General features: G+C 36.2%; 1 protein-coding gene across 1 annotated transcript; it reads left to right on the top strand.

Moving 5' to 3' along the window:
• Positions 1 to 1,771: 1,771 nt before the first annotated feature.
• LOC116554384 (membrane-spanning 4-domains subfamily A member 5-like) lies at positions 1,772 to 26,060 on the top strand. The gene is made up of 5 exons (XM_032282365.1): positions 1,772 to 1,819; positions 5,700 to 5,843; positions 11,318 to 11,374; positions 23,581 to 23,704; positions 26,026 to 26,060. The coding sequence occupies exons 1-5, from the start codon at positions 1,772 to 1,774 to the stop codon at positions 26,058 to 26,060; spliced, it is 408 nt and encodes a 135-aa protein (XP_032138256.1).
• The last annotated feature ends 297 nt before the right edge of the window (positions 26,061 to 26,357 follow it).

Here is a 26,357-nt window from a genome sequence, read left to right as displayed (position 1 = left end):
AAAAGTTTATAAATGAAAAATGTAAAGACAAGAGCTTAGACTTTGACAATCTCCCCTTGGAGATTGGGGAGACTTCCAAAACCACATGAGAAAAGTTATAAGACAAAGAGATTTTTCTTTTTTTTCTTTTTTTTTTTTTTTTTTGAGACAGAGTCTTACTCTGTGGCCCAGGCTGGAGTGCAGTGGCACGATCTTGGCTCACAGCAACCTCTGCCTCCCGGCTTCAAGCAATTTCCCTCCCTCAGCCTTCTGAGTAGCTGGGACTACAGGCACCTACCACTACGCCTGGCTAATTTTTGTATTTTTGGTAGAGACAGGGTTTCACCACGTTGGCCAGTATGGTCTCAATCTCTTGACCTCGTGATCCATCTGCCTCAGCCTCCCAAAGTGCTGGGATTACAGGCCTGAGCCACCACACGGAGCAGATAAAGCAATTTAAAAAAATTGGTTGCAAGAAACAGAAACTATCTTGTACTAGTTTTAGCAAAATTAAGATATATTTGTTGGCTGGGCGCAGTAGCTCACGCCTGTAATCCAAGCACTTTGGGAGGCAGAGGTGGGTGGATCATGAGATCAAGAGATTGAGACCATCCTGGTCAACGTGGTGAAACCCCATCTCTACTCAAAATACAAAAATTATCTGGGCATGGTGGCGCACACCTGTAGTCCCAGCTACTTGGGAGGCTGAGGCAGGAGAATTGCTTGAACTCAGGAGGTGGAGGTTGCGGTGAGCCGAGATCATGCCATTGCACTCCAGCCTGGGTAACGAGAGCGAGACTCTGTCTCAAAAAAAAAAAAAAAAAGATATATTTGTTATAATATATGAACAGGTATTTTACATAGTATGAGGGACAGAAATCAGCCAGGTTTCCAAAAGAAATTGGAACTAGAAAATGGAAAGCCATCATAATCTTGGGAAGTTCTGTTCCTCCATCTCTGCTTTTCTCTGGGTGTCTTCTCTATCCTCTCACTCTCATGAGAAGAGCATGACAATGCCACTGCTCCTAAATCTTTACATGTTCTCAACAAAAGACCAGCCTGAACAATCTTGGAAAGAGTAAATCATGAACTCACCTCGATTTAGATGTTTAACTTTGACCCAATCAGCTAGGATAAAAGAATAATTCTCATGGATATTAAATATGGATGCTAGGGAGAATAACAAAGGTTATATACAACTCTAATGAAAGCTGCCTGAGCTGTAGTTTTCTTATCTATTGAACACCCTCCCTGTATTTTTATTGGTTCCTAACTTATGAAGCCCACCTTTTCAAAATATAACATATCACTTCATTTTCCAGCCTCCCCTGCATCTGGTGGAGGGATGTGACATGGGTTCTTCCAGTCAGGTACCCCTGAACCAGACTTTAATTTCAAGGAAAACAACGAGTAAGAGAATAAACCATGGCAACCAAAAGTCCAATTTTTTGACCCCGTAAATGTGGGGATGTGAGTAATTTCCAGAGTGATTGATGTTATTGGGGCAGTCACCATATTCTATTTACTACAGTCTAATTTAAGGTTTGTAAGTGAACAAACAATTTGAGAGGTAACTAATGGATTTGTCAAGATAGTAATATTGGTGGTTTCATGGAAAAACCTCTCAGGGGACACAAAGTAGTGAAAAATAAGCAGCTGTAGGTTGGATTTCCCTCTAAAGTTTTAAGTTTCTTACCTCCAAAAAAATGATTAACATAAATTTGCTTTCCTATTTCCCTACAGGAAAAGGAACACATTTATTCTTCATTCCTTTATTGTATCTTAGTGAAAAATGCCACGAAATCGTCTGTGGATAAGAGAGGAAACAAGAATGTTGGGGGTAAGAACTAAATGCCACTTGAGTGGATAAATGATTATAGTGTTGTAATTTCTAAATATAAAAGGGAAGAGACTGTAACCACCTCTACAAATATGATGAACTCCTCAAATGGAGGAATGTTAATACAAGTTTCCTGAAATGGTTATGTAGCATCTGCATGTTCCATATTCAGCCTGAACATGTAAGCTATTTATCAGGCTCATGTTAAACAAAGCAGAAATTATGAATTTATCAGCTACATGTAAATGACCCAACATCTAAACCCACTCATGCTCTCAGAAAACCCTGACTCTGGAAATGGGCAAAGAGATATCTTTTTGGCATCTATAAATTATTTCAAGTTAAGCTGATGACATGGTTCTAAATTGGATGAGCAGATTGTGGAAACTACATTCAGGAGAAGCTGCAGATCATACAGCTTTATGGACAATGGTCACAATAGCACTATGTTTTCAAGATTACCCCCGAAACACACAACCCTTTTCTCAGTCAACTTCATCAAATATAGCAGTTATTCACCCACATTGCTGGATGATTTTGCATTATCCACCTATATTGTTGGATGATAGAACCAGATTAGGATTTAACCAGCAGGATTAAAATTTGGTTCAGGATAATCCCCAACATCACAAGTCTATCATTACTTCCACTTATTTAAGATCTGCCTTATCCTCTGCCAGAATTATATGAAGATCCTTACACAAAACAAACAATGAACCCAATATTTTCTCTCCTCATTTTCAAGGTTATGATGTTAAAAATGTGGATTCCTACCCCCTTACCCACTTATCTGGTCTTGGTATTGGGAAATAATTAGTTGAAATGTATTTGAGAATAAAAAATGTGTTATTAACCATATTATTGTCTTTCTAATGAGATCTACTGTTATTTAAGAAGACACAGAGCTCTGATTTTAGTTCATGCATTATGACATTCCAGCTGCCAGTTGTAGACAAGATGGAGTAAATACATTTCTCCCTGTTCCTACCACTAATTTTATATCCAAGACTTTGGATAAATACAAGAAGATCCTGAAAAGTACAGATAAAGAAGAATAAAATTTAGGGACCTTTGAACCTAAGGAATGATATGGTAGTGAGTTTCTTGGCTTTTCTTTTTATTTCATATATCTCAAACTGGGTGCCCAGGTGAGATACGCCTACTAATGTTTTGAAGTCTGCAATTTCAAAACATAAAATAAAATACCTAGGAATAAATTTAACCAAGAAGGTGAAAGGAAAACTATAAGTAAAACTACAGAAGACTGATAAAAGAAATTGAAGAGGACACAAACAAACAGAAAGACATCCCATGCTCATGGATTGGAAAAATGACCACACTAACCAAAGAAATCTACAATTTCAATGTATTCCAAATCCAAATACCAACATCATTTTTCATAGAAATAGAAAAAAGAATTGTAAAATTTGTATGGAACCAAAAAAGTTTCCAAATAATCAAAGCAATTCAAAATATCTAGAAGAGAGGGATTTGAGACACATAGAAATATTCTAAATGCCCTGACTTGACCATTACACATTTTATAAATGTAGCAAAATATTACATGTACCCCACAAACATGTATAAACATTATACCAATAAAGAATAAAATAAAATTTAAAAATAAAAATTTGATTGATATAAAGAAAAACAAGTATATGTAAGAACACAATACCAGTAAGATATAATTAATGTTTATAAAATATCTAACATCAGAATATATACTCTGTTTTCTTTTTTTTTACTTTTAGGTTCAGGGGTATGTGTGTGGGTTTCTTATATAGTAAATTTTGTGTTTTGAAGGTTTGTTATAAAGATTATTTAATCACCCAGGTAATAAGCATAGTACCTAATGGGTAGTTTTTCGATCCTCACCCTGTTTCAAACTTCTACCATCAAGTAGGTCCTGACATTTGTTGTTCCCTTCTTGTGTTCATGTGTGCTGGACATTTAGCTCCCACTTATAAGTGACAACATGTAGTATTTAGTATTCTTTCATGTGTTAGTTCACTTAGGATAATGGCCTCCAACTCTATTCATGATGCTGCAAAAGACATGATTTCATTCATTTTTATGGCTACATAGCATTCCATAGTGTATATGTACCACATTTTCTTTGCCTAGTCTACTGTTGATGAGCATTTAGGTTGATTCTCTGTCTTTGCTCTTAAGAATACACATTTATTCCTAGGTTTTTTTATTTTATGTTTTGAAATTGCAAGCTTCAAAACATTAGTAAGTATATCTCACCTGGGCACCCAGTTTGAGATATATAAAATCAAAAGAAAACCCAGGAAACTTAAAAAATGCCCATGGAACATTAACCAAAAAAAAAACTGTATTTTGGGTCATAAAACAAGCCTTGAAATATTTAAAAGAATATCTATAAAGATAGAGTATGAGGGTTATCTTTATGGTGACATAATAGTTCTGTATCTTGATTATAGTTGTGATTATGCAAATATGGTTAGGTGCCAAAATGACACACAACTGTACACACACACCATACCAAGTTGATTCCTAATTTTGATATTGTCATACAGTTATGTAAGATATAACCATTCTGAGAATCTGGATTCAGGACGAAAGGATTTGTCCATACTTGCTTTGAAAATTACTTAAAAATAAAGTGTTTTTTTTTTAAATTCCTCATCCTTCACTAAACTCAGACTTCAGAGAAAGTCATCATGTCCCATGCCAAGCAAGGAGATGAAATGTGCACAGCGTGTCAGTCAGTGGAAAAAGTCCTATCCATTCCAATTTCCCTTTGCTTCCTGCCACGGCCTGCCTAAAATACCTCTAAATGCATAGTTCTGTGTTGCGTAGGGGTTAATCTGTAAGTGAGAATAGTATTTTCGTTAATTAGCCACTTCTTGGTTCTTCCCAGAATCACACACCAAAACAGAAGCTCATTTCAAACTTCAAGTAGAGGTGTCCAGTGTTTTAAGAAAATCCGTGAGAAAAATATGTCAAGAATCCCCAGGCATTGTGAAAATATGGTTGCAGTAAGGCAAAAGATGCTAAGTTAGGAACCCCAGTTCTGCTCCTTCAGCTTTTTGAAACTTAACCCCTGTGCTTACCTGGAGGTGTAGGGAGGAAGGGTCAGAATGGTGGCTCATTCAGCTGTGGCAGAAAAAAGCACCCCTGAGAAATATCTATCTGAAAACTAACGGAAAGGCCTTACAGTGATATATCAGAGGGCTCTTCATACAACTTAGAATTGTCCTCCTCCTATGTCTGAGAAACTGTCATAGCTGGCCTATAACTTCGGTGGGTACAAATTATCCGAGACCTCCACATCAGGTGATAGCCCCTTTGAAAAGTGACAGAAAACCAAGATCCCGAACGTTCACTATCCCTTTATTCTTATTTGTAAGGGACCCAGGACTATGATACAAATCAGTTATAGATGCTATGGAGGTGGGAAGAACAAAAGGGACAAAAGTCCGAAAAGCAGGTTTGGTAAGATAAGAGAAATCTAGGTAAGATCAGAAATACCAAGTCTAGTTGCCTGTAGGACATAAGATTGTTGACCTAGGTCAGTAATTCTTGACCATACAGGTCAAGGATTGTTGACACACAGGGACTGATGACTCTCAAAAGAGATCAATTCTTCTGGACTCCAGGACTAATGCTATATAGTCTCTTGAATGAATCAGAGAAACAGACTCCTAGCACAATGTTAGATATTTACATAGTCATCATATCTACAAACTGCTCTGAAATAATAATAAATTCTCCTTATCTGAGTTGAATGTTGAGAAATTTAAAATTCTGTTAGGTCATCACCTTCCATCTTCACCTTGGCTTTTTCTTGATGTATATTCCTTTCAAAGGTTGCACTAAAACAGTAATTCATGATAGTGTTATTTTCTTCCAGGCCATGCAAATAATGACTGGCATACTTCTTCACTGCCTGGGACTGCTCTGGACATATTTGTTATTCACACAAATTGTTGCATTTGGAGCCACATATGTTCCTCTTGCACTACTAACAGGATACCCATTTTGGTCATCCTTGCTTGTAAGTAAATAATCAAATTTCTTATTGTTATTCACTAATTTATTTACTACATTTAACGACTGTTTGTCGGTCAAGCAGTGTGCTGGAGACTGAACGCTGAAAATGTACAATCTCTGTTCTCAAGGAACTCATTTTATCTGGTTGAAAATAACATACCAATATGAAAAATCTTAGATTCAAAAACTAAATAATATCAGTGATATCACTTAATAATAAAAATCTATTTTGTTAAAAGGCTACCTTGTACATTCTACTTGAATATGGAAAAAAATGGTAAGATGCACAAAGGACATATTAGGAAAACAGAAAATAGTTAGTGACTATTCAACTGCCCAAATGCTATTTATTTTGCCAGTGGGGCAAGTAAAAAATAAGAGAGCATAATTGCAGCAGAAATAGTGGGATATATACAATTTGTGTAGGGAAAGAAAAATAAAATCTACCTGTTGTATTCACAAAGTATTCGGTAAAATTGAACAGAGATTTTGAAATTGAATTTTATTGCATCTGAAGGTATGATGAGTGATGTGCCATTGTCTTTAAAGATTATCATAAAGAAGCATATTATGATGGTTGATGTGCCATGTTTCCCACAGAATCCTGAGTCCTAAATTAAAGACCAGTGAAGCATAATTCAACCACCATGAGATCATGGCAAGAGTATGAAAATATCACATTTGAAGTCTGATCACTCAACTAGTACTTACTGAGTATCATTATGTGCCAGGCACTGTTTCAGGTGCCTGAGATATATTAGCAAACTAAGCAAAGATCCCAGTTCTTATGGAGCTTTTATTCAAGCATAGTGTGGTATGTTAGAGGATGATAAGGCTATAGAAGAAAAAGAGTAGGCTAAGGGGGACTGGAATTTTTGGGAAAGTGACAAAGTATCTATTATCTATTATCGTCTAAAATTCAATGGTCAAGGTAGGGCTCATTGAAAAAGTGACTCTACACTGACCTATTGTTATATAATACATCACCAAAAACCCAGAGGCATACAATTACAAGCATTTATTTTTCTACTTGTGCAGACTTGGCAGAGATTCAGCTGTGCTTGGCCTGGTTTCAAGCTATAGGACAGATCCAGATCCACTCCATATGTATCTTACTGCCTTTCGACTAGTGGCTACTAGAGACATACTGTGCTCACATTGAAGGGCAGGAACACAAGAGGACAATCCTAATAACACAAGACCATTTCAAGCCTTGGCTTGGGTCATGTTTGTTAAAATCCCAGCTTAAACAAATAAAATCATCAAATCCTACATTAAAGAGCAGGGAAGCATAATCCAACCACCATGAAATCAAGGCAAAAGTACGAAAATATATTATTGTTACCTAAAAGTAAAAAATTGTGACCAACAGTTCAAACTACCATAGTAGCATTTGAGCAAAAACTTGAAAAAGTAATGCTTTTGACCACAAAGATATGTGGGGAAAGGTCTCAGGAGAGAAAACAGTCAGAATGAAGTCTAGTCCGGATGAAGTCTTTGGTTGAAGGGTTCCTAGAAAAATGTAGTCAGTATTTCTGGAATAGAGTGAGCAAGAGCAATAGTAGTTAAAAAAATAGAAAAAATAATGGGGTGCCTGATAATATAGGGCTATGTAAGCCATTGTAAAGATTTTAGCTTTTACTGTGATTAAAATTGTAGTTATTATAGCGTTTCATAAACAGAGTTAAATAACCTGGCTTAGGTTTTAAAAGAATCATTTTGGTTGCTGTGTTGAAAAGAGAATAAAGGGGTCCAAATAGACTTTTTAGAAAGCTACTTCAAAAGTCCAGGTGATGGAATACTATATAGCCATAAAAACGATGAGTTCATGTCCTTTGCAGGGACATGGATAAAGCTGGAAACCATCATTCTTAGCAAACTGATACAAGAACAGAAAACCAAACACCGCATGTTCTCACTCATCAGTGGATGTTGAATAATGAGAACACATGGACACATGGAGGGGAACATCACACACTGGGTCCTGTCAGTGGGTAGGGGGCGAGGGGAGGTATAGCAGAGGGTGGAGGATAGGGGACAGATAGCATTAGGAGAAATACCTAAGGTAGATGACAGGTGATGGATGCAGCAAACCACCATGGCACATGTATGCCTATATAACAAACCTGCATGTTCTGCACATGTACCCCAGAACTTAAAGTATAAAATAAAAGTCCAGGTGAGACTCAAACAAAGTTATTCATAGTGAAGGTGGTAAAAGTAGTGATTTAGGCATATGTTGAGGTAGAGCCAATTGAATATATAGATGGATTAGGTGTGGAGTGTGAAAGAAGTTAAAGATGATGGCAGGGTTTTTGTTTAAGCTCATAGAAGGAATGACTTGAAATCAACTGATACAGGGAAGACTGTGTACAGAACTGGTTTTCAGAGGAAGACGATGAGTTTGTTTTGACAATGTTGAGTTGGAAATATTTATTTAATATTCAATCGGAGATGTCAAGTAGCCTGCTGGTCATGGAATGCAGAGTTCAGAAGACAGCATTAGAATAAGAGATACAGAATTCCAAAAAGGACAAGAACTCACCAACTAAGTTATCTGCTGCCTTCAAGAGACTCATCCAACACAGAAGGACTCACATAAACTTAAGGTAAAGGGGTAGAAAAAGATATTCCATGCAAATGGATGCCAAAAGCTAGCAGGAGTAACTATTCCTATATGAAGCAAAACAAATTTTAAATGGACAGCAGTTTAAAAAGACAAAGAAAAACCTTACATAATAATAAAAGGCCTTGTCCAACAGGAAAATATCACAGTCCTAAAAATATATGCACCTAACACCGGCGATCCCAAATTTACAGAACAATTACTACTAGATCTAAGAAATGAGATAGCAACAAAATAATAGTGGGGGACACTGACAGCACTAGACAGGTCATCAAGACAGAAAGTCAGCGAAAGAACAATGGATTTAAACTTTACTCTGAAACAAATGGGCTTACAGATATTTACAGAACAATTCTACTCAACAACTGCGGAATATGCATTCTATTCATTAGTGCATGGAACTTTCTCCAAGATAGACCATATGATAGGACACAAAACAAGTCTGAATAAATTTAGGAAAATTGAAATAATGTGAAGTACTTTCTCAGGCCACAGTGGAATAAAATCAGAAATCAATTCAAAAGGAACCTTCAAAACCATGAAAATACATGGAAATTAAATAACCTGTCCCTGAATGATCATGGGGTTAACAATGAAATCACGATAGAAATTTAAAAATTCTTTGAACTGAGTGATAATAGTGACACAACCTATCAGAACTTCTGGGATACAGGAAAGGCAGTGCTGAGGAAAAAGTTTACACCCTTACATGCCTACATCAAAAAGCCTGAAAGAGCACAAATAGACGATTTAAGGTCACACCTCAAGGAATTAGAGAAACAAGAACAAAACAAATACAAACCCAGCAGAAGAAAAGAAATAACCAAGATTAGAGTAGAACTAAATGAAATTGGGAGGAAAAGCAATACAAAAGATAAATGAAACAAAAAAAACGGCTTTTTGAAAAGTACACAAAATTGATAGACCATTAGCAAGATTAACCAAGAAATGAGAGACAATCCAAATAAGCTTAATTAGAAATGAAATGGGAGATATTACAACTGATACCACAGAAATACAAAAGACAATTCGAGGCTACTATGAACACCTTGTGCACATAAACTAGAAAGCCTAGAGCAGATGGAAAAATTCCCGGAAATTTACAGCCCTCCTAGATTAAACCAGGAAGATATAGAATCACTGAACATATCAATAACAAGCAGTGAGATTAAAAAGGTAATAAAAAATTGCTAACAAAAAAACCATCCAGGACCAGATGGATTCACAGCAGAATTCTCTCAGACCTTCAAAGAAGAACTGGTACCAATCCTGTTGAAACTGCTCCAAAAGATAAAGAGGGAATCCTCCCTAAATCATTCTATGGGTGAAAGTCTCATTGCCAGGAAGAACCACAACTGTAGCAGCTCTGCTCCCACCTCAGGCCTGCAACACAGGAAAGCACAATTCCAGTGCTTACTGCTGAGGCACTTTCCACAATTCTAGCTGCGGAGCCTCCTAACCCACTCCAGGGCAAGAACTCCAATCTCTGGCCCAAGACTATGATCCTTGCGTGGCCATGCTGCAGGCTCACCATAGAATGACTGACTTTGTACACACTCAGATTAAAAATGATGTCCTGTGATGGGGCCTGGGTTTTGGAAAATGTCTGCAGCTTTTCCCAGCGTCTTCCCCTTTCTGTATCTCCAAGCTTCTCCCTAAATTAGCTCCAGAGCTTGGGAGAAACAAAATGCTCACCCTCAGCCTGGGTTGCTTAGATTTCCAGTGGAAAGATGAGTCGCAGGAGGCGGCTTTCTGCTTCTCTCACACACTGGGACTTCACTCACTTTTATCAGCCAGACACCATCACAGGGACTGTTTGCCCATGCCCTTTTCCCTAGGATCTGGGTGTCCTTAACAACACCAGTGAGTTTCTATTTTCCTTCTTGAATTAAAGCTCACAGAATTGATCATTATGCACTGTTTTCTTATTTCCAAGTGGCTAAAGTATGCTAAAAGCCCCTAATTTGCCACAAAAAAATGTTGAAACATTATATGTAACTATTACAACAACATCACAATAACACAATGTAACCAAATATCCTAATTTTACCAATGGAAAAAGCAAAACTAAGTTATAGGTTAAATAATTTTTCCTGAGTCACAGAGAAAGCAAAGAACAAAGAACTCAAACACAGGTCCTTCTTACTTCGAAATTCTATTTAGTATTGACATGTTAGTTTCCAGATTTTTCTGGGAAAAGAACATCCCTCTCCCATACTACTAACTGACCTGTTCATTTCTTAATGCTGTGGAAAGTTTTATGTATTTGTAAATGTTGCACCAGTGAGGAAAATAAATTTCTGATACACCATAATTGCCATCTTTCTAACAGGTGTCACGAAATAATGGAAGATCTCAGAACAAGCTACTTATGGAAGACATTATGTAATTCTTATATTTAAATATGTAAACTGAATAACATTTTATGAATGATATTTTCTATTAATAAAATATTTAAGCATTACATTAAAAGTATTTTCATATGAAGTCACTGAGATATAACATTGCACAGTAGTAAATTCATTAATTGGGTGCATTTTCTTATAATTCACATATGGGCTTAATGAGTTGTGATTGACAAAAACTAAGGAAACATCGATACTCCTTTTTCCACAAAGTCACTTCAGAATGCCCTGAGATTCTATTTCCAATACATATATTATATTAGTAACCAGAAACTTTATGGCTTTCTCCCATCTCCACAAATGTAAAAAATCCTGGAATTATATCCTGGATGATTTTCTCAATGGTCTCATATTGTTTATGTTAAAACATTCCAGAATTCTCTTACTTTTTAAGTTTATACATAAGCATAATGATTGGAAATTAATAAACGTGATCTTTGTTTCCAGTTTATCTTCTCAGGAATCTTTGCAGTATTGTTAGAAAAGAGACGTTCACCATTCTTGGTAAGTCAGAATGCTTATAACAGTTCTAGAGTTTTATTTGCAAAAAGAAGGAAAGTCAGTGAGTAGGCAGCATTGTCTCTGTGTCACTAGAAGCCTACATATAATTGAAGAATAGATTTTTAAAATATAACAAATGTAAGTTTCCATTGCATTTTCAAATAAAAACAGAATACGTGCTAGTTACTGAAGTCACTGGGTTTTTTTGTTTTTTATTATACTTTAAGTTCTGGGGTACATGTGCATATTGTGTAGGATTGTGACATAGGTATACACATGCCATGGTGGTTTGCTGCATCCGTCACCCCGTCATCTACATTAGGCATTTCTCCTAATGTTATCCCTCCCCAATCCTCCCATCCCCTGCTATCCCTCCCCTACTCTTCCCACCCACCAACAGGCCCTGGTGTGTGATGTTCCCCTCCCTGTGTCCATGTGTTCTCATTGTTCAACACCCACTTATGAGTGACAACATGTGGTGTTTGGTTTTCTGTTCTTGTGTCAGTTTGCTGAGAATAATGGTTTCCAGGTTCATCCATGTCCCTGCAAAGGACATGAACTCATCCTTTTTATAGCTGCATAGTATTCCATGGTATATATGTGCCACATTTTCTTTATCCATTCTATCACCGATGGGCATTTGGGTTGGTTCCAAGTCTTTGCTATTGTAAACAGTGCTGCAATGAGCATACGTGTGCATGTGTCTTTATAATAGAATGATTTATAATCCTTTGGATATATACCCAGTAATGGGATTGCTGGGTCAAATGGTATTTCTATTTCTAGATCCTAGAAGAATCACCACACTGTCTTCCACAATGGTTGAACTAATTTACACTCCCACCAACAGTGTAAAAGTGTTCCTATTTCTCCACATCCTCTCCAGCATCTGTTGTCTCTAGATTTTTTAATGATTGCCATTCTAACTGGCATGAGATGGTATCTCAATGTGGTTTTGATTTGCATTTCTCTAATAACCAGTGATGATGAGTTTTTTTTCATATGTTTTTTGGCTGCATAAATGTCTTTTGAGAAGTATCTATTCATATCCTTTTCCCACTTTTTGATGGGGTTGTTTTTTTTCTTGGAAATTTAAGTTCTTTGTAGATTCTGGATATTAGCCCTTTGTCAGATAGGTAGATTGCAAAAATTTTCTCCTGTTTTGTTGGTTGCTGGTTCACTCTAATGATAGTTTCTTTTGCTGTACAGAAGTTCTTAAGTTTAATTAGATCTCATTTGTCTATTTTGGCTTTTGTTGCCAATGCTTTTGGTGTTTTAGTCATGAAGGCCTTGCCTATGCCTATGTCCTGAATGGTTTTGCCTAGGTTTTCTTCTAGGGTTTTTATGGTGTTAGGTCTTATGTTTAAGTCTTTATCCATCTGGAGTTAATTTTAGTGTAAGGTGTCAGGAAGGGGTCCAGTTTCTGCTTTCTGCACATGGCTAGCCCGTTTTCCCATTACCATTTATTAAACAGGAAATCCTTTCCCCATTGCTTGTTTTTGTCAGGTTTGTCAAAGATCAGATGGTTGTAGATGTGTGGCATTACTTCTGAGGCCTCTGTTCTGTTCCATTGGTCTATATCTCTCTTTTGGTACCAGTACCATGCTGTTTTGATTACTGTAGCCTTGTAGTGTAGTTTGAAGTCAGGTTGGGTGATGTCTTCAGGTTTGTTTGTTGTTTTTTTTTGTCACTATTATATTTCATTAGTTATAAAAATAACTTGGGATGTAAGAAGTTAATCAAGAAGTTAAATTGCTACATGATAAATCATTTAATGCAAATGAAAATTCAATGAAGACATAAATATAGCTATCTTAAAATGACCTAGTTTCTGTTATTACCTTCTTCTTTCTTGCTTCTTTCTTCACATGTCTAAGAACTTTTCATTGTATGGGGGCTACTGCGTATGAGGTGTTTAAAAGAGTCTGGATTATGTTGATTCCCTTTAGTGAGTATTGCATTTTATATTGATAGGTAGTGAGGTAAAAGAATAAGAAATTAGAATAATTATGTATGTAAATGCTAAGAGATTGACTTCTGGAATGGCAGATTAAGAACACCATGAAATCTTTCTTTAGCAAAAACAGAAAAAGCACTGACAAAACAACCAAAATTAATGATTTTATAGCATTGGAAATTAATCAAAGCCACAGCTAAAACAGAAAAGTATCTGAGATAAACTTCAGAAAGACGGAGAGACCTATAATGTTGTAATTTGAGGCTATTTCAATCCCCTCTCCCTTCAAGCTCATTGGCAGAGTATGTATTAAAAGCCAGAAGTATAGCAACCAGCTGAGATTATTGACATCATGTGATGTTCTATTAAAAGTGCTATCATCTGAGCACTGTTGATACTTTGTCTGAAATTGCACCTCTGTTCCCAGGATATTTTGGCTATTTTTTGGACAAAGATTTCAGCTCAGTGAAAACAAAGTCTTACCACTGGATGGCTTAAACAGTATCGATCTGCTAGCAAAAGCACAGCTGAATAAAACTATGACTTCAGGTAAATAAGAGATTGGTCAGAAATTTAAAAGAAAATCCTGAATATCTAGATAATCATAAGGAGCTTTGAAAAGCTCTGACATGTTATTGGAGCTTTAAAGTCCCTCACAAATATGGAAAGCTATGTGCATGCCCAGGAGACAGCTGAAAGAAGAAAGGCCCACCACTCATTTACCTCTGGCTGACTCTGAGGCTCTAGGCAAAGAAGAAGTGAAAGCTAAGGCTGTCTTATAAACTAACTGAAGTTTTAAGCACGTATTCTCATACACACTATCCTTGGCAAAGGATTATCAACCAATATTAAATTACACTGAGTCAGGGGTGGCTCCCAGGAAGCAGACAACCCATGGGCTTGACATTGAGGGAATAAAATATTTACAGAATTAATCCTGGAAACTTAACAAAGAAGAAGGAATAAGAAAAACACAACAAAAAAAGCAAAAATAGCAAACCCTGAAGGTGGGGAAGCAATTAAATAACAAATATGCTGTAATATATTATGTGAAATGTCAATTTTTCTAAAAACTATAAAACATGAAACTGAAACATATTTTACGTACACAGGAGGAAAAAAGTAACCAACAGAAAAATATTCCTGTGAGAGTTAAAATTTGTTACTTACTACTCAAAGACTTTAAATTAGATCTTTTAAGTATTGTCAGAGAACTAAAAAAAATTGTTTAAAGAATTAAAAGAAAGCATGAAAGTGATATCTTACCAAATACAGAATATCAAGTAAGAGATAGAAATTATAGATTTTTAAAAATTAATATGCTAATTGAAATTCCCATGGAAGTCACTTTAAAACATAACTGAAAATATACACAATAAGAAATAAGGCCATCTCCAGTGATGCCAGGCACAAGTTCAGTTCAAACCATCCTAGACTCCAGACTAGTCCTACGGACCCAGACTCCACACCTGCCCCAGCACCAGGCCAACCCCAGGCTGCAGGCCAGTCTCTGTAGCTCAGGTCTCCAGAGGACCCAGGGCCTAGGCCTGTTCCAGCAGACCCAAGGTCCAGGCCCACCCCAGTGGACTCTGTTGCCAAAATGAGCCACATGGACTGAGGCAACAAGACCACCCCTACAGACCCAAGCTCAATTTCAATTCCCATGGACTCAGAACCCAGACTCATTCCTACAGACTTGGTTTAGACTTGCACCAGTACCAGGCCAGCCCCATGAACTCAGACTGCAAGCCCATGTCAGTGGTCCCAGGTGCCAGGCCCATTGCAACATGTGAATGACCCCTAAAGACACACGTTCAAGATTCATACCAGTGTCAGGTTGGCTCTTGTAGACTCAGGCTTCAGGCTGGCCCCCATGGATACAGGATCCAGGCCCATCCCTACAATCCAATCAACAAGTCCACCCTGGTAGATCAAGGCTACAGGTATAACCCCACAGAACCAGGATTCAGGGCCACTTACCTGCTAACCCGGTGTCAGGCCAGCTTGCCTGAGGACTCCAGTAGCAAGCCAGCCATACCAGATGTCCTTCCCAGAATCTTTGAATGAACTAATTAATGAAAGTGAGGCAGGACTCCACCCAGCTGAACCCATGAATAGAAAGGGCACACTGCCTAACTCTCTGGGACACCCAGAGCCATGAGCCACCCCACCTGGCCCAGTGGCAGCTGTTGCATCTGCTGAGCCCTCCTGAAGGACATGTGCTTCCCTTGACCACAGAAGGCAAGCCTGTTTCCAGGCATCCTTGGTACCCAGTTACCTGGTGATGCCCCAGTTCCTGACAGGGCTGTGCCAGCCTCTGTTCTGCCATAGGCATGTGCTGGCCCCATCTGGGTGGGTGAGGAAGGCGGCCCTTGGCTACCTTCTTGCTCAGAAGCCACTTGTTTCCCCTCTTAGCCCCAGGTCCACATGCCTGAGAAGCTGCTCTGAAACTGTCCTGGCCCTACTCCCCTCTAAACCTGTGACTCTGGGAAAGGCTCATCATTCCAAATGGACAGAACCTGCTTCTGCTTTCACCTTGAAACTAGAAATTGAGGCTTCAATTTGCTGTTGCATCACCTGCAACTGGGAGAGACAGTGTGGGGGCGGGGAGGTTGGGGAGGGATAAAACTGGGAGAAATGCCTGATGTAGGTGATGGGGGGATAGAGACAGCAAACCACCATGGCATGTGTGTACCTATGCAACAATTCTGCAGGATCTGCACATGTACCCCAGAACTTAAAGTACAATGAAAAAATAAAAAAACCAGATGTAACAGAGGTGTTGGAATTATCACACTGTGATTTAGAAAAGCTATGATTAATACGCTAAGAAATCTAATGGAAAAAAGTGGGCAACATGCAAGAACAGATAGGAAATGTAAGCAGAGAAATAGAAATTCTAAAAAATAATAAAAAGGAAATGCTAGAAGTAAAAAACATAGCAGAAATGAAGAATGCCTTTGACGTGCTCATTAGTAACCTGGACATGTCTGAGGAAAGAATTAGCGAGTTTAAGGATCAGTAAACAGAAGCATCCAAAACTGAAGAGTAGAGGGAAAAAAACTGAAAACAAAAGCAGGACAAAAAATCCAAGAACTGTGAGCTAAAGACAAAAGAAGTAATATGTGCATAATGGGAATGCAAAAAAAAAAAGAACAAGAAGGAACAGAAGAAATGTTTATGGCAATAATGACTAAGAATTTCATAGAATTAATATCAGACCAAACTACAGAAACTTACAGGACACTAAGCAGAGTAACTGCCAAAAATATACACTTAGGAAAATTATATTTAAATAGCAGAAAATCAAAGTTAAAAACTCTTGAAAGAAGTTGTATTAGTTTGTTCTTGCACTACCATATAGAAATACCTGACAGGGGTATTTATAAAGAAAGTGGTTTAACTGGCTCACAGTTCCACAGGCTGTATAGGAATCAGGACAGCATCTGCTTGGCTTCTAGGGAGGCCTCAGGGAACTTAAAATCATGGCAGAAGGTGAAAGGAAAGCAGGCATATCTTACATGGTAGGAGCACGACCAATGTGGGGGAAGGTGCCACATACTTTTAAACAATCAGATCTCATGGTAACTCACTCACTATCATGAGAACAGAGGGGTAAATCTACCCTTATGATCTAATCACCTCTCACCAGGCCCCACCTCCAACATGAGAGATTGCAATTCAGCATGAGATTTAGACAGTGACACAGATCCAAACTATATCAGAAGCCAAAAATAAATAAAAAATAAAATACCTATAGAGGGTCAAGGATAATAATTACATAGGATTCCTTCTTACATGCCATGCAACTAATAAGAATGGAGTTAAATAAAGTATTCATAGAAATGCCAACCTAGAATTCTGCACTCTATGAAATTATACTTCAGAAGTGAAGGAGAAATAAAGGCTTTCTCAGACAAGCAAATCTGTAGAAATTTGTTGAGAGTAAACCTGCCTTTCAAGAAATGTTAAACTTTTTCAGGAGCCAAAAAATTGATATTCATCAGACTCAGAACTTAATAAAGAAAAAAAAGATAATTAGAGAAAGAAAAAGTGAAGATAAAAAACTAAAATTTATTTTTTCTTATATTTAACAGTTTGTCAAAAATGATGATAGCAGTAATGTATTCAATGATAATACCCTATGATCAGGTGTAATGAAAGACAGCAATGATACAAAAGATGAGAGGAAGGAATTAGGACTGCTTGTTAATGTAAGATACTTGCACTATCTGTCAAGTAGCATATTGTTATTTGACAAATAGAGTTGGATTAGTTGTAAATGTGTATTGAAAACACTGTGGTAACTAAGAAGTTTTTTAAAAATATTTAATTTGCTAATAAGAGAAAATGGAATCACATAAAATGTTCATTTAAGCCAAAAAAAAAGATAGAAAAACAGCATAATCTGAAAAAAAAAAACAGGCAAGAACAAAGGAAATGAATAGAAAACAGTAATAAATATATGACAGATGTTAATCCATCTCTATCAATAATCACCATAAACATCAGTGATCTAAATGTACCTATCAAAAGACAAAGATTTTTGAAGAATGGAACAAAAAAAATATTCAATGATATGTTGTCTACAAGAAGCCTGCTCTAAATATAAAGACACATATAGATTGAAAGTAAAAGGATGGAAAAAGATATTACATACTAACACAAATTGAAAGGAAGTGGGAGTAACTATATTAACTTCAAACAGAGCAGACTTCAGAGCAAGGAAAATTATCAGGAATAAAGAAAGGCATTACATAATGATAAAGGGGTCAATTCTCCAAGATGACACAACAATCTTTAGTGTGTATGTGACCAACAACTAAATAATAAAATACATGAGGCAACAGCTGATAGAGCTACAAAGAGACATATATGGAGCCACTATTAGAGTTGAAGACTTTAACACCTGTAAGTAATAAATACATCTGCAAGCAGGAAATTATGTACAGAATTGAATTCAACAGCACCATCAAACATCAGGATATAATTGACATCAATAGAATACTCATACAATAAAATAATACATTTTTCTCAAGGACACTTATAACATCTCCTAAGATAGACCATGTTCTGAGTTATAAAATACATGCTAACTAATTTTTAAAATAACTATTATACAATTTATGCTCTCAGATTACACTATGATGAAAATAGAAATCAATACCAGAAAGATGTCTGTAAAATAACAAAATACTTGGAGATTAAACAACATATTGCTAAACGACAAACTGATCAAAGAAGAAATTGCAATGAAATTTTAAAATATTTTGAAATAAAAGAAAATGAAAATACAACTTACCAAAATTTGTTGAAGGTAATAAAAGCAATGCTTAGCAGGAAATGTATAGCATTGGGTAAATATAGTAGAAAGGAAAAAATATCTAACCATCTAAAGCTTTCACTTTAGAAAAGAAGAAAAAGGAAAGCCAATATTAAATCCAAAGTAGCTGAAGAAAATAAATAATAAAAATTAGGGTGGAAGTCAAAGAAAATAAAATAGAAAATCAGTAGAGAAAAATCAATAAAACCAGAATCTGGTTATTTCAAATATCAATAAAATCAATAAAGCTACATTTCCTTACTAGACATAACAGAGAGAAGACACAAATGACTAATATCAGAAACAAAAAAGAAGGCATCACTACAGATACCATGGACATTAAAAGGATAATAGGATAATAAAAGAATATTATGAAGAATCTTATATCCACGAATTTGGTAGCCCAAAATGCATCAATTCTTTGGCCAAACTCACAATCTGCCAAACTCACAGAAGAAGAACTAGACAATCTTAAAAGCCTACATCTTATTAGAGAAATTGAACCAATGGTTACTACCTCCCAAAAACAGATGGCCCAGATGGACTCACTGGTGAATTCTCCCATTTAAGAAAGAAATTGTAGCAATTTCCTACAATATCTTTCAGAAAACAGAAGCAGAATGAATGCTTACTAACTTATTCTTGAAGCCAGGATTACCCAAATAGCAAAAGCAGACAAAGATATTACAATAAAACTGCACACCGATCTCTGTCAAAAATATAGATGTAGAAATCCTCAACAAAATATTAGCAAACTGAATTCTTCAATCTATCAAAAGAATTATACACCACAAGCAACTAGGGTTTACTCTAAGTATGCCAGGTTTGTTCAATATTTAATAATTAATGTAAGCTGCTGCATGAACAGGTTAAAGAAGAAAAATTGGAAAATGACACTATCAAGATGGCAAGATAGGAGTTTCTTGGCTCCAGTCCTCCTCATATAAAGCCCAGCTAGCATCTCTCCACAGACAAGTATATCTTCAGGAACATCTCAGAACTTGGAAGTGATGTAAAGACACTCTCCTGGACCATCAAACTGCAAAAAGCCACATTAGAAAGGTTAAAGAAATGGTCTCCTTTTGACCATGTCACCTCTCCACAATAATGGCATAGCACCACACAGAAAGGGTTCCCTTAGGCCCAAGATTTCTACAAGAGAATAAAAAGGGAATCCATGGTGGAAATCCAGCTTCCTCAGCATTCTTGGGATGCTTTGCAGGAAGCCCACTTCTGTCTTGCCAAATGGGGAACATTGGAAGTATCCACAGGGGTACACTATGTGGGGTCAGCTAGAAAAAGAAGGGTGGGGCCCACAGCAACCAGTACATGAATCTTGGCTACAGCTCTGTATTCTGGTCAGCAGAGGCATTTGACCAGAGAGATCAGCCAAAAGCATGTCTCTGCAGAAAGCACAGTTGAGAGATTTGCCAGGCTCGTCTTTGTCTAGCTTTGACACTCAGCATCAGAGCTCTGTATTAGGCTGTCTCAGGCTGAGAAGCAAGTCTGCTTCTGGGCATTACTACAGATGGTAGCTTCTGGCCCTGCTCAACCTGATTAGCTAAGCAGTAACCTGGCCTCAGAGATCTGCATAAGGATTTATCAGACTGGATGGCAAGCCAATATATGTACATATCTATGCAGCGGAGCATCTGGCTCTGCTTGACACTAGCAGTTGAACAGAGGCCCCATCAATCTTCAGAGGCTAGCCTGAGGTTCTGTCCAGACCCAGGCAGAGAGGGAATCCTATGACTACACATATCTGTTGATTATAGCCTCTGACCCTGACCATTTCAAATAACATTTTCATAATTGAATTTATAGAAGGAAAAGGGAGAAAGGAATAGCAAGCATATTTAAGAAAATTATGGCTGAAAACTTTCAAATTGAGAAAGATGGCAACATGCATATACAAGAAGCTTAGAAGTCTTCAGTCAAATTAAACCCAAAGAAGGGTTAACCAAGGCATATCATGTTCAAACTATCAAAAATCAAAGACAAAGAATTCTGAAAGCAGCAAGAGATAAGAAACATACCACATTCAAAGGGGTTCCAATACAGCTATCAGCAGACTTCTCAACAGATATCATGCAGGCCAGGAAAGAGTGGAATAATATATTTAAAGTGCTTTAAAAAAACAAGCAAACAAAAAAACCTGTCAACCAAGAATATTTTACCTTGCAAAGCTATTTTAAGGAAATAAGGGAAAATTTTAAGCTTTCCCCAGCAACAACAACAACAACAAGAAGCTAAGGGAACTCATCAGCACTACACCTGCCATACAGGAATCATAAAAGGGAGCTATTTAAGCTGAAACAAAAAAACACACACACAAATTAATAACATAAAACATATAAAAGTATACAACTTGGTGATATGAATAATACAAAATCATATTTAAAATATTCTAGTACTGTAATGGTACTACATAAAGCAATTTTATCTCTAATATATGAGTGTTAAAAGACAAAACTATTAAAACAACTATAATTACAATAAATTAAGGGATACAAATTATGAAAGATAAATAACATCCAAATAACATTATGTTATTTGACATCCAAATAACAAATAGGGGGAAAAGTAAAGTGTAGACATTTTGTATGGAAAGCTAAGTTGTTATCTGCCTTAAAAGTCTGGTATAACTACAAAATATTTTATTTATGCCTCATGGTAACTACAATACAAAAACTTAAAATAGTTGCACAAAACATAAAAACTAAGGAATCAAATCTTACCACCACAGAAAATCATCAAATCACAAAAGACAGTAAGAGAAGATGAAAAAAACAAAGGAAAAAAAAAAAAAAAAGAAACCACAAAACAGCAATAAGAGTCCTAATATGTTAATAATTACCTGGAATGTAAATTGATTAAATTCTCCAGTAAAAACATAACTAAATGGTCTGCAAAACATTGTCTTTCTTTAAGGGAGATTTGTTCCAAAACAATAAATTAGTTGAGATCATTATACAACATACAATAGCAATTTAGATAAACATATCCTTTATCCAGTGAAATTGGTTTCATAATTCAGTAGTTTAAGCTTTCGTACTTATTATCTAATTCATATTAGATAGAAGGAAATATATACCTTTTTAAATTTAACTTTCACTTTAAGTTCAGGGCTACATGTGCAGGTTTGTATATAGGTAAACCTTGTCATGGGGGTTTGTTTTACAGATTATTTCGTCACCGAGGTATTAAACCTAGTACCTATTTTTTTTTCTCATCCTCTCCCTTCTCCCACCCTCTCCCTCCAATAGGCCCCAGTATATTGTTTCCCTATATGTGTTCCTATGTTCTCGTCATTTAGCTCCCATTTATAAGTGAGAACATGCCGTACTTGGTTTTCTGATCCTGCATTGGTTTGCCAAGGATAATGGCCTCCAGCTTCTTCCATGTTCCTGCAAAGAAAATGGTCTTGTCTTTTTTATGGCTGCATAGCATTCTGTGGTGTATATGTACCACATTTTATTGGTCTGTTCTACTAGTGATGGGCATTTAGGTGGATTCCATGTCTTTGCTATTGTGAATCATGCTGCAATGAACATAAACGTGCCTGTGTCTTTATGACAGAATGATTTATATTCCTTTGGATAAATTCTCAGTAATGGTACTGCTGGGTTGAATTGTAGTACTGTTTTTATGTCTTTGAGGAATCACCACACTGTCTTCCACACTGGTTGAAGTAATAATTTACACTCCCATCCATAGTATAAGATGATATCCCATTGTAGTTTTGATTTGCATTTCTCTAGTGATCAGTGATATTGAGCTTTCTGTCATATGCTGGTTGGCCACATGTTTGTCTTATGAAAATGCCTGGTCCTATCTTTTGAATGGTTTTTAATGGAGTTGTTTGGTTTTCTCCTTTGTGAATTTTTGTTCCTTATAGATGCTGGATATTACACCTTTGTCAGATGCATAATTTACAAAAATTTTATCCTATTCTGGAGGTTGTCTGTTCACTCTGTTGATGGTTTCCTTTTGCTGTGCAGAAGCTCCTTGGTTTATTAGATCCCATTTTTCAATTTTTGTTTTTGTTGCAATTGCTTTTGGTGTATTTGTCAGGAAATCTTTGCCTGTTTCTATAACCAAAATGGTATTGTCTAGTTTGTACAGGATGTGTGTGTGTGTGTGTGTGTGTGTATACACACAATTTATATATATATATATATATATATACACACACACAATTTATATATATATATATATATACACACACAATTTATATATATATATAAATTCAAATGTAGATAAGAAAATAAATATAATAAATAAGGATCTTCTTAATATCATACCACCTCTCTGATCCTATACATGGACAAAGTGCAATTATATGGCAACATTATATGTATGAATGCAGTTCTCCACCATCTTCAAAATAAAATCCTAAACGTCAAGCTAGATAGCACGTGTCTTTCCAACAATATTTTCTACAGCTCTCCTTCCACTCCAAAATGAACCATAAACTGACTCCTGAAATATTAGCTCTCTAATATTCTGAAACTATATGGTACTATGAATTTGCCTACATTGTTAACAAATTTTTACATTCTATTCACATTTAACAGGCACTTGTTTGTCTTCCTCAATAGTCTGAAAATTCCTTGAGCACAAAGACCATTTCTTTTCTGCCTTGTTATCAGAGCACAGACTGCAGAGTATAGAATACACATTCAATAAATTGTCAGTGAAGAAATAAACTTGTTTATTATATCAAAAGTTTTATCATCTCCAAAATTGTTTCTTTCTATTGGGGTCTGACAAATCTGCGGTTCTGTCAGTCTTTGTAATGATCCTACTATACTGAAAAGATCAAAATTTATATAAAACTTTTACTTAAAAAAGAAAACTTTAATATACTTGTCAATGATGCATATGGATAATTTCCAATGACCAAATGATTCTTTTTCTCTATTGCAGGCGTCTTATGCTTTAGTAGCAAACATCGTAAGTGCCTGTATTTCAGTAATTGGTCTGCTTTTACTATCACATGAATTTATAATATATAATATAAATGTAGAAAAACCTATTTGGCCACATGTAAGTACCAGATTTCTGTGAGAATTTTATCACAATTTTAGAATTATATGTTAAATATTTACTAAGTGATCAGAGCACTTAAGTACAATGCAAGTCATGGAGGTGACCCTCACTGTTAGTTTACTTCATGGCATATGCATCTATTAAAAATGTGAATCAAACTACAGGTTTTATTTCTAAACCTAAGACCACCCAAAACCTCAAGTAAACAAATAAAAGGTACTATAAATATTAATAGATGCATTTTGAGTGACTAAGCATTATCTTCAATTCTGGACTCACCTGATGGCCATGATAATTTTATGATGGGCAGCTCAGTTCACTCCAGGTACCTGCATCTCTGAGGTCAGTTCTTCCAGGCCTTAAAAGATCAAGTTTGTTATAACAAGACTTGATCTTCCAAGAAGGAACTGGCATATTTACGTACCTGTGATGCCCAGGGGCTTATGTTCAGTGTCAGGGCTGTGGTTTCTGTACACATATGTAATGTTAAATGACAGTGTACTCAGTTCTATATTGTTCATTGACTATGTGGACATTTTTGCACTGCCTGCTTTGAGTCTGTCAGTCTTTCAGCAGGTCAGTGGGAATCTGTGTGTGTTCATATTTGTATTTCAATATCTGTGTATATCTATGTTTCCATTCACGTGGAACTGTGGACATATGTGCATTTATTTACATACATTTGTTGGTTTAGAGAGAAGGGGCTAGGAGACCAAGATGGAAGTCAGTGCTAAGCAAGTTGTGTAGAAATTGAAGCCGTAAGGACCAAAGTCTTCTCTAGGATTTCTGTCCTCCTCTATCCCATCTGCCCAGGGCTTGACAAAGGGCAAAACGGTAGGGACTTTGACCAATACTTAGAAATCAACTTTTCTAAATTGAGCCCATTGGATATTGCCTGTATTTAAGTTCCTAACTAATTAAGTAAACTCTCCTTACTTCAACATCCAAAACTCTTGGTTAATTATCTAGTTGCAAAAAATATGCCAATTTGCGTTTTGCTGGGTTTTTCTTACTTCTGTGTAGCTTTGAAAGTGATTTTACAGTGAGCACAACTGCCAACCTCCTTAGGGAATGATTTATATCTCTGATTCAATAAAGAAATGAGTTTAGAAATTTTAAATTACTTGCTCAGAGTCACATGGCTAGTCACAGATCATTTTTTCTAATGCAGAATGGTTTTAAGTTCTAAATTATCTTACCCCACAAAATTGAGCTTTTACAAAAGTCAATTCAGTAGCCATCATTTTACTGCAGCATTTTCCTGCTGCAGAGAATGCTAATATTTTATGACACATACCCTGATGGATACCTTAAAGTGATATCTTAAATAAATAGAAACATAAAGATACTGCTTAAGATTATATTTGTATAACGAGAATGGATCATTTTATTGGATTGATCTGTAATTATGATGTTAACTTTTTCATTTTTCTAATTTATCTCTTAAATCATCAATATTCATATTAGTAGGAAATCCAGGATCTTCCTCCTGAAGGCCCTTCCCCATTTACCCTCTCAAGTTATTCAAAACCACCGGGATCCAAAGATTCAATATTGACTCCAAACCCTTAGTTAACAGAATCATGGAGCATCTCATCAGTCTATCAGTGTGCCCTTAGTTTCCACTTTCGTGGATCAGTTACTATTAAATGATGTCATTATTGACCACTGATTTGAGTAGCCCATGGTGACCTTGTCATAAAAGTGCATTGAGTACTGAAGAGTCTTGGGCTTTCAATATTACAGATTCTGTATTCTTATTTCCAATCCAACTATACTGTGAGGATATGGGTCTATTGCACACAGAGGCATAATCCCAGGAAGAAATCCCTACCCCCAGGACATATAAACCCTTGTGTTGAGTTCAGGTTACAAGTCCAAATATTCTCTTCTTTCACTATTTCTCTTTAGTGTCCTTTTCTATCAACAGGGCAGATTTGTATACATTTCTCTATTAAATAAGTTGCATAACACTAAACATCAAGAGTGTCACAATTCAATCTTCTCCAGAGATTTATTGGCCTCGGTGAAAATTTCCTTATCTTATCCATAACAATAAACAGGAAAACACAATCGATGATTCTCATCATCCATTTGGCAGAAGTAGATTAGTTTATCATCATCCTCAATAATTATCATTTACAATTATGATTTTAAAATATTTAAAATTCTGTTTTGAGGGTGGACAATATGGTGGGTGGCTTTTCTCTTCTATTTTTCTTCTTCAATTTTATGATATCTTTGTTAGTTTTCAATTACCAACATAGAAAGATCTCTAAGGAATGTACATTTTCTTTTTGGATATTTTTGGATACAGAAAAGTGGTGAACTCCTTTCGGAATATCTGTTTATATTAACCATCTTGGAGTTGTCTGTGGCAAGTATAGTCATCAAATGGGCATCCCAAGCAAAAAACACAGGAAGATAAAGATGCAGTGAGTATCCCATCTCTCCCTTAAGTAAATCAGAAGATGTTGGCTTCTGTTATGAATGCTATTTGAACAACTAAGGTTTTTATATGAATTAAGTGTAAATAATGCCATCACTAAGCTGTGATTGTAGGTTGCTGAAACCACTTGGCACTAACTATCATGCACTTATATGGGTCTCTCCATAATTGAGTAAATATTTTCTCTATTATAAAAGTGTTTTTC

Source organism: Sapajus apella, unplaced genomic scaffold, assembly GCF_009761245.1.
Source record: "Sapajus apella isolate SASKATOON/1434 unplaced genomic scaffold, GSC_monkey_1.0 scaffold14, whole genome shotgun sequence".
NCBI lineage: Eukaryota > Metazoa > Chordata > Mammalia > Primates > Cebidae > Sapajus > Sapajus apella.
The sequence above is the reverse complement of the archived record's forward strand: the minus strand, read 5'-3'. Positions and strand labels throughout refer to the sequence as shown.

Coding starts and splice junctions, on each gene's coding strand:
- LOC116554384 (XM_032282365.1), top strand. CDS start 1,772: ATGCCACGAAATCGTCTGTGGATAAGAGAGGAAACAAGAATGTTGGGG. Junction 1,820..5,699: donor AGGAAACAAGAATGTTGGGG/GTAAGAACTAAA, acceptor ATTTTCTTCCAG/GCCATGCAAATAATGACTGG. Junction 5,844..11,317: donor CATTTTGGTCATCCTTGCTT/GTAAGTAAATAA, acceptor CTTTGTTTCCAG/TTTATCTTCTCAGGAATCTT.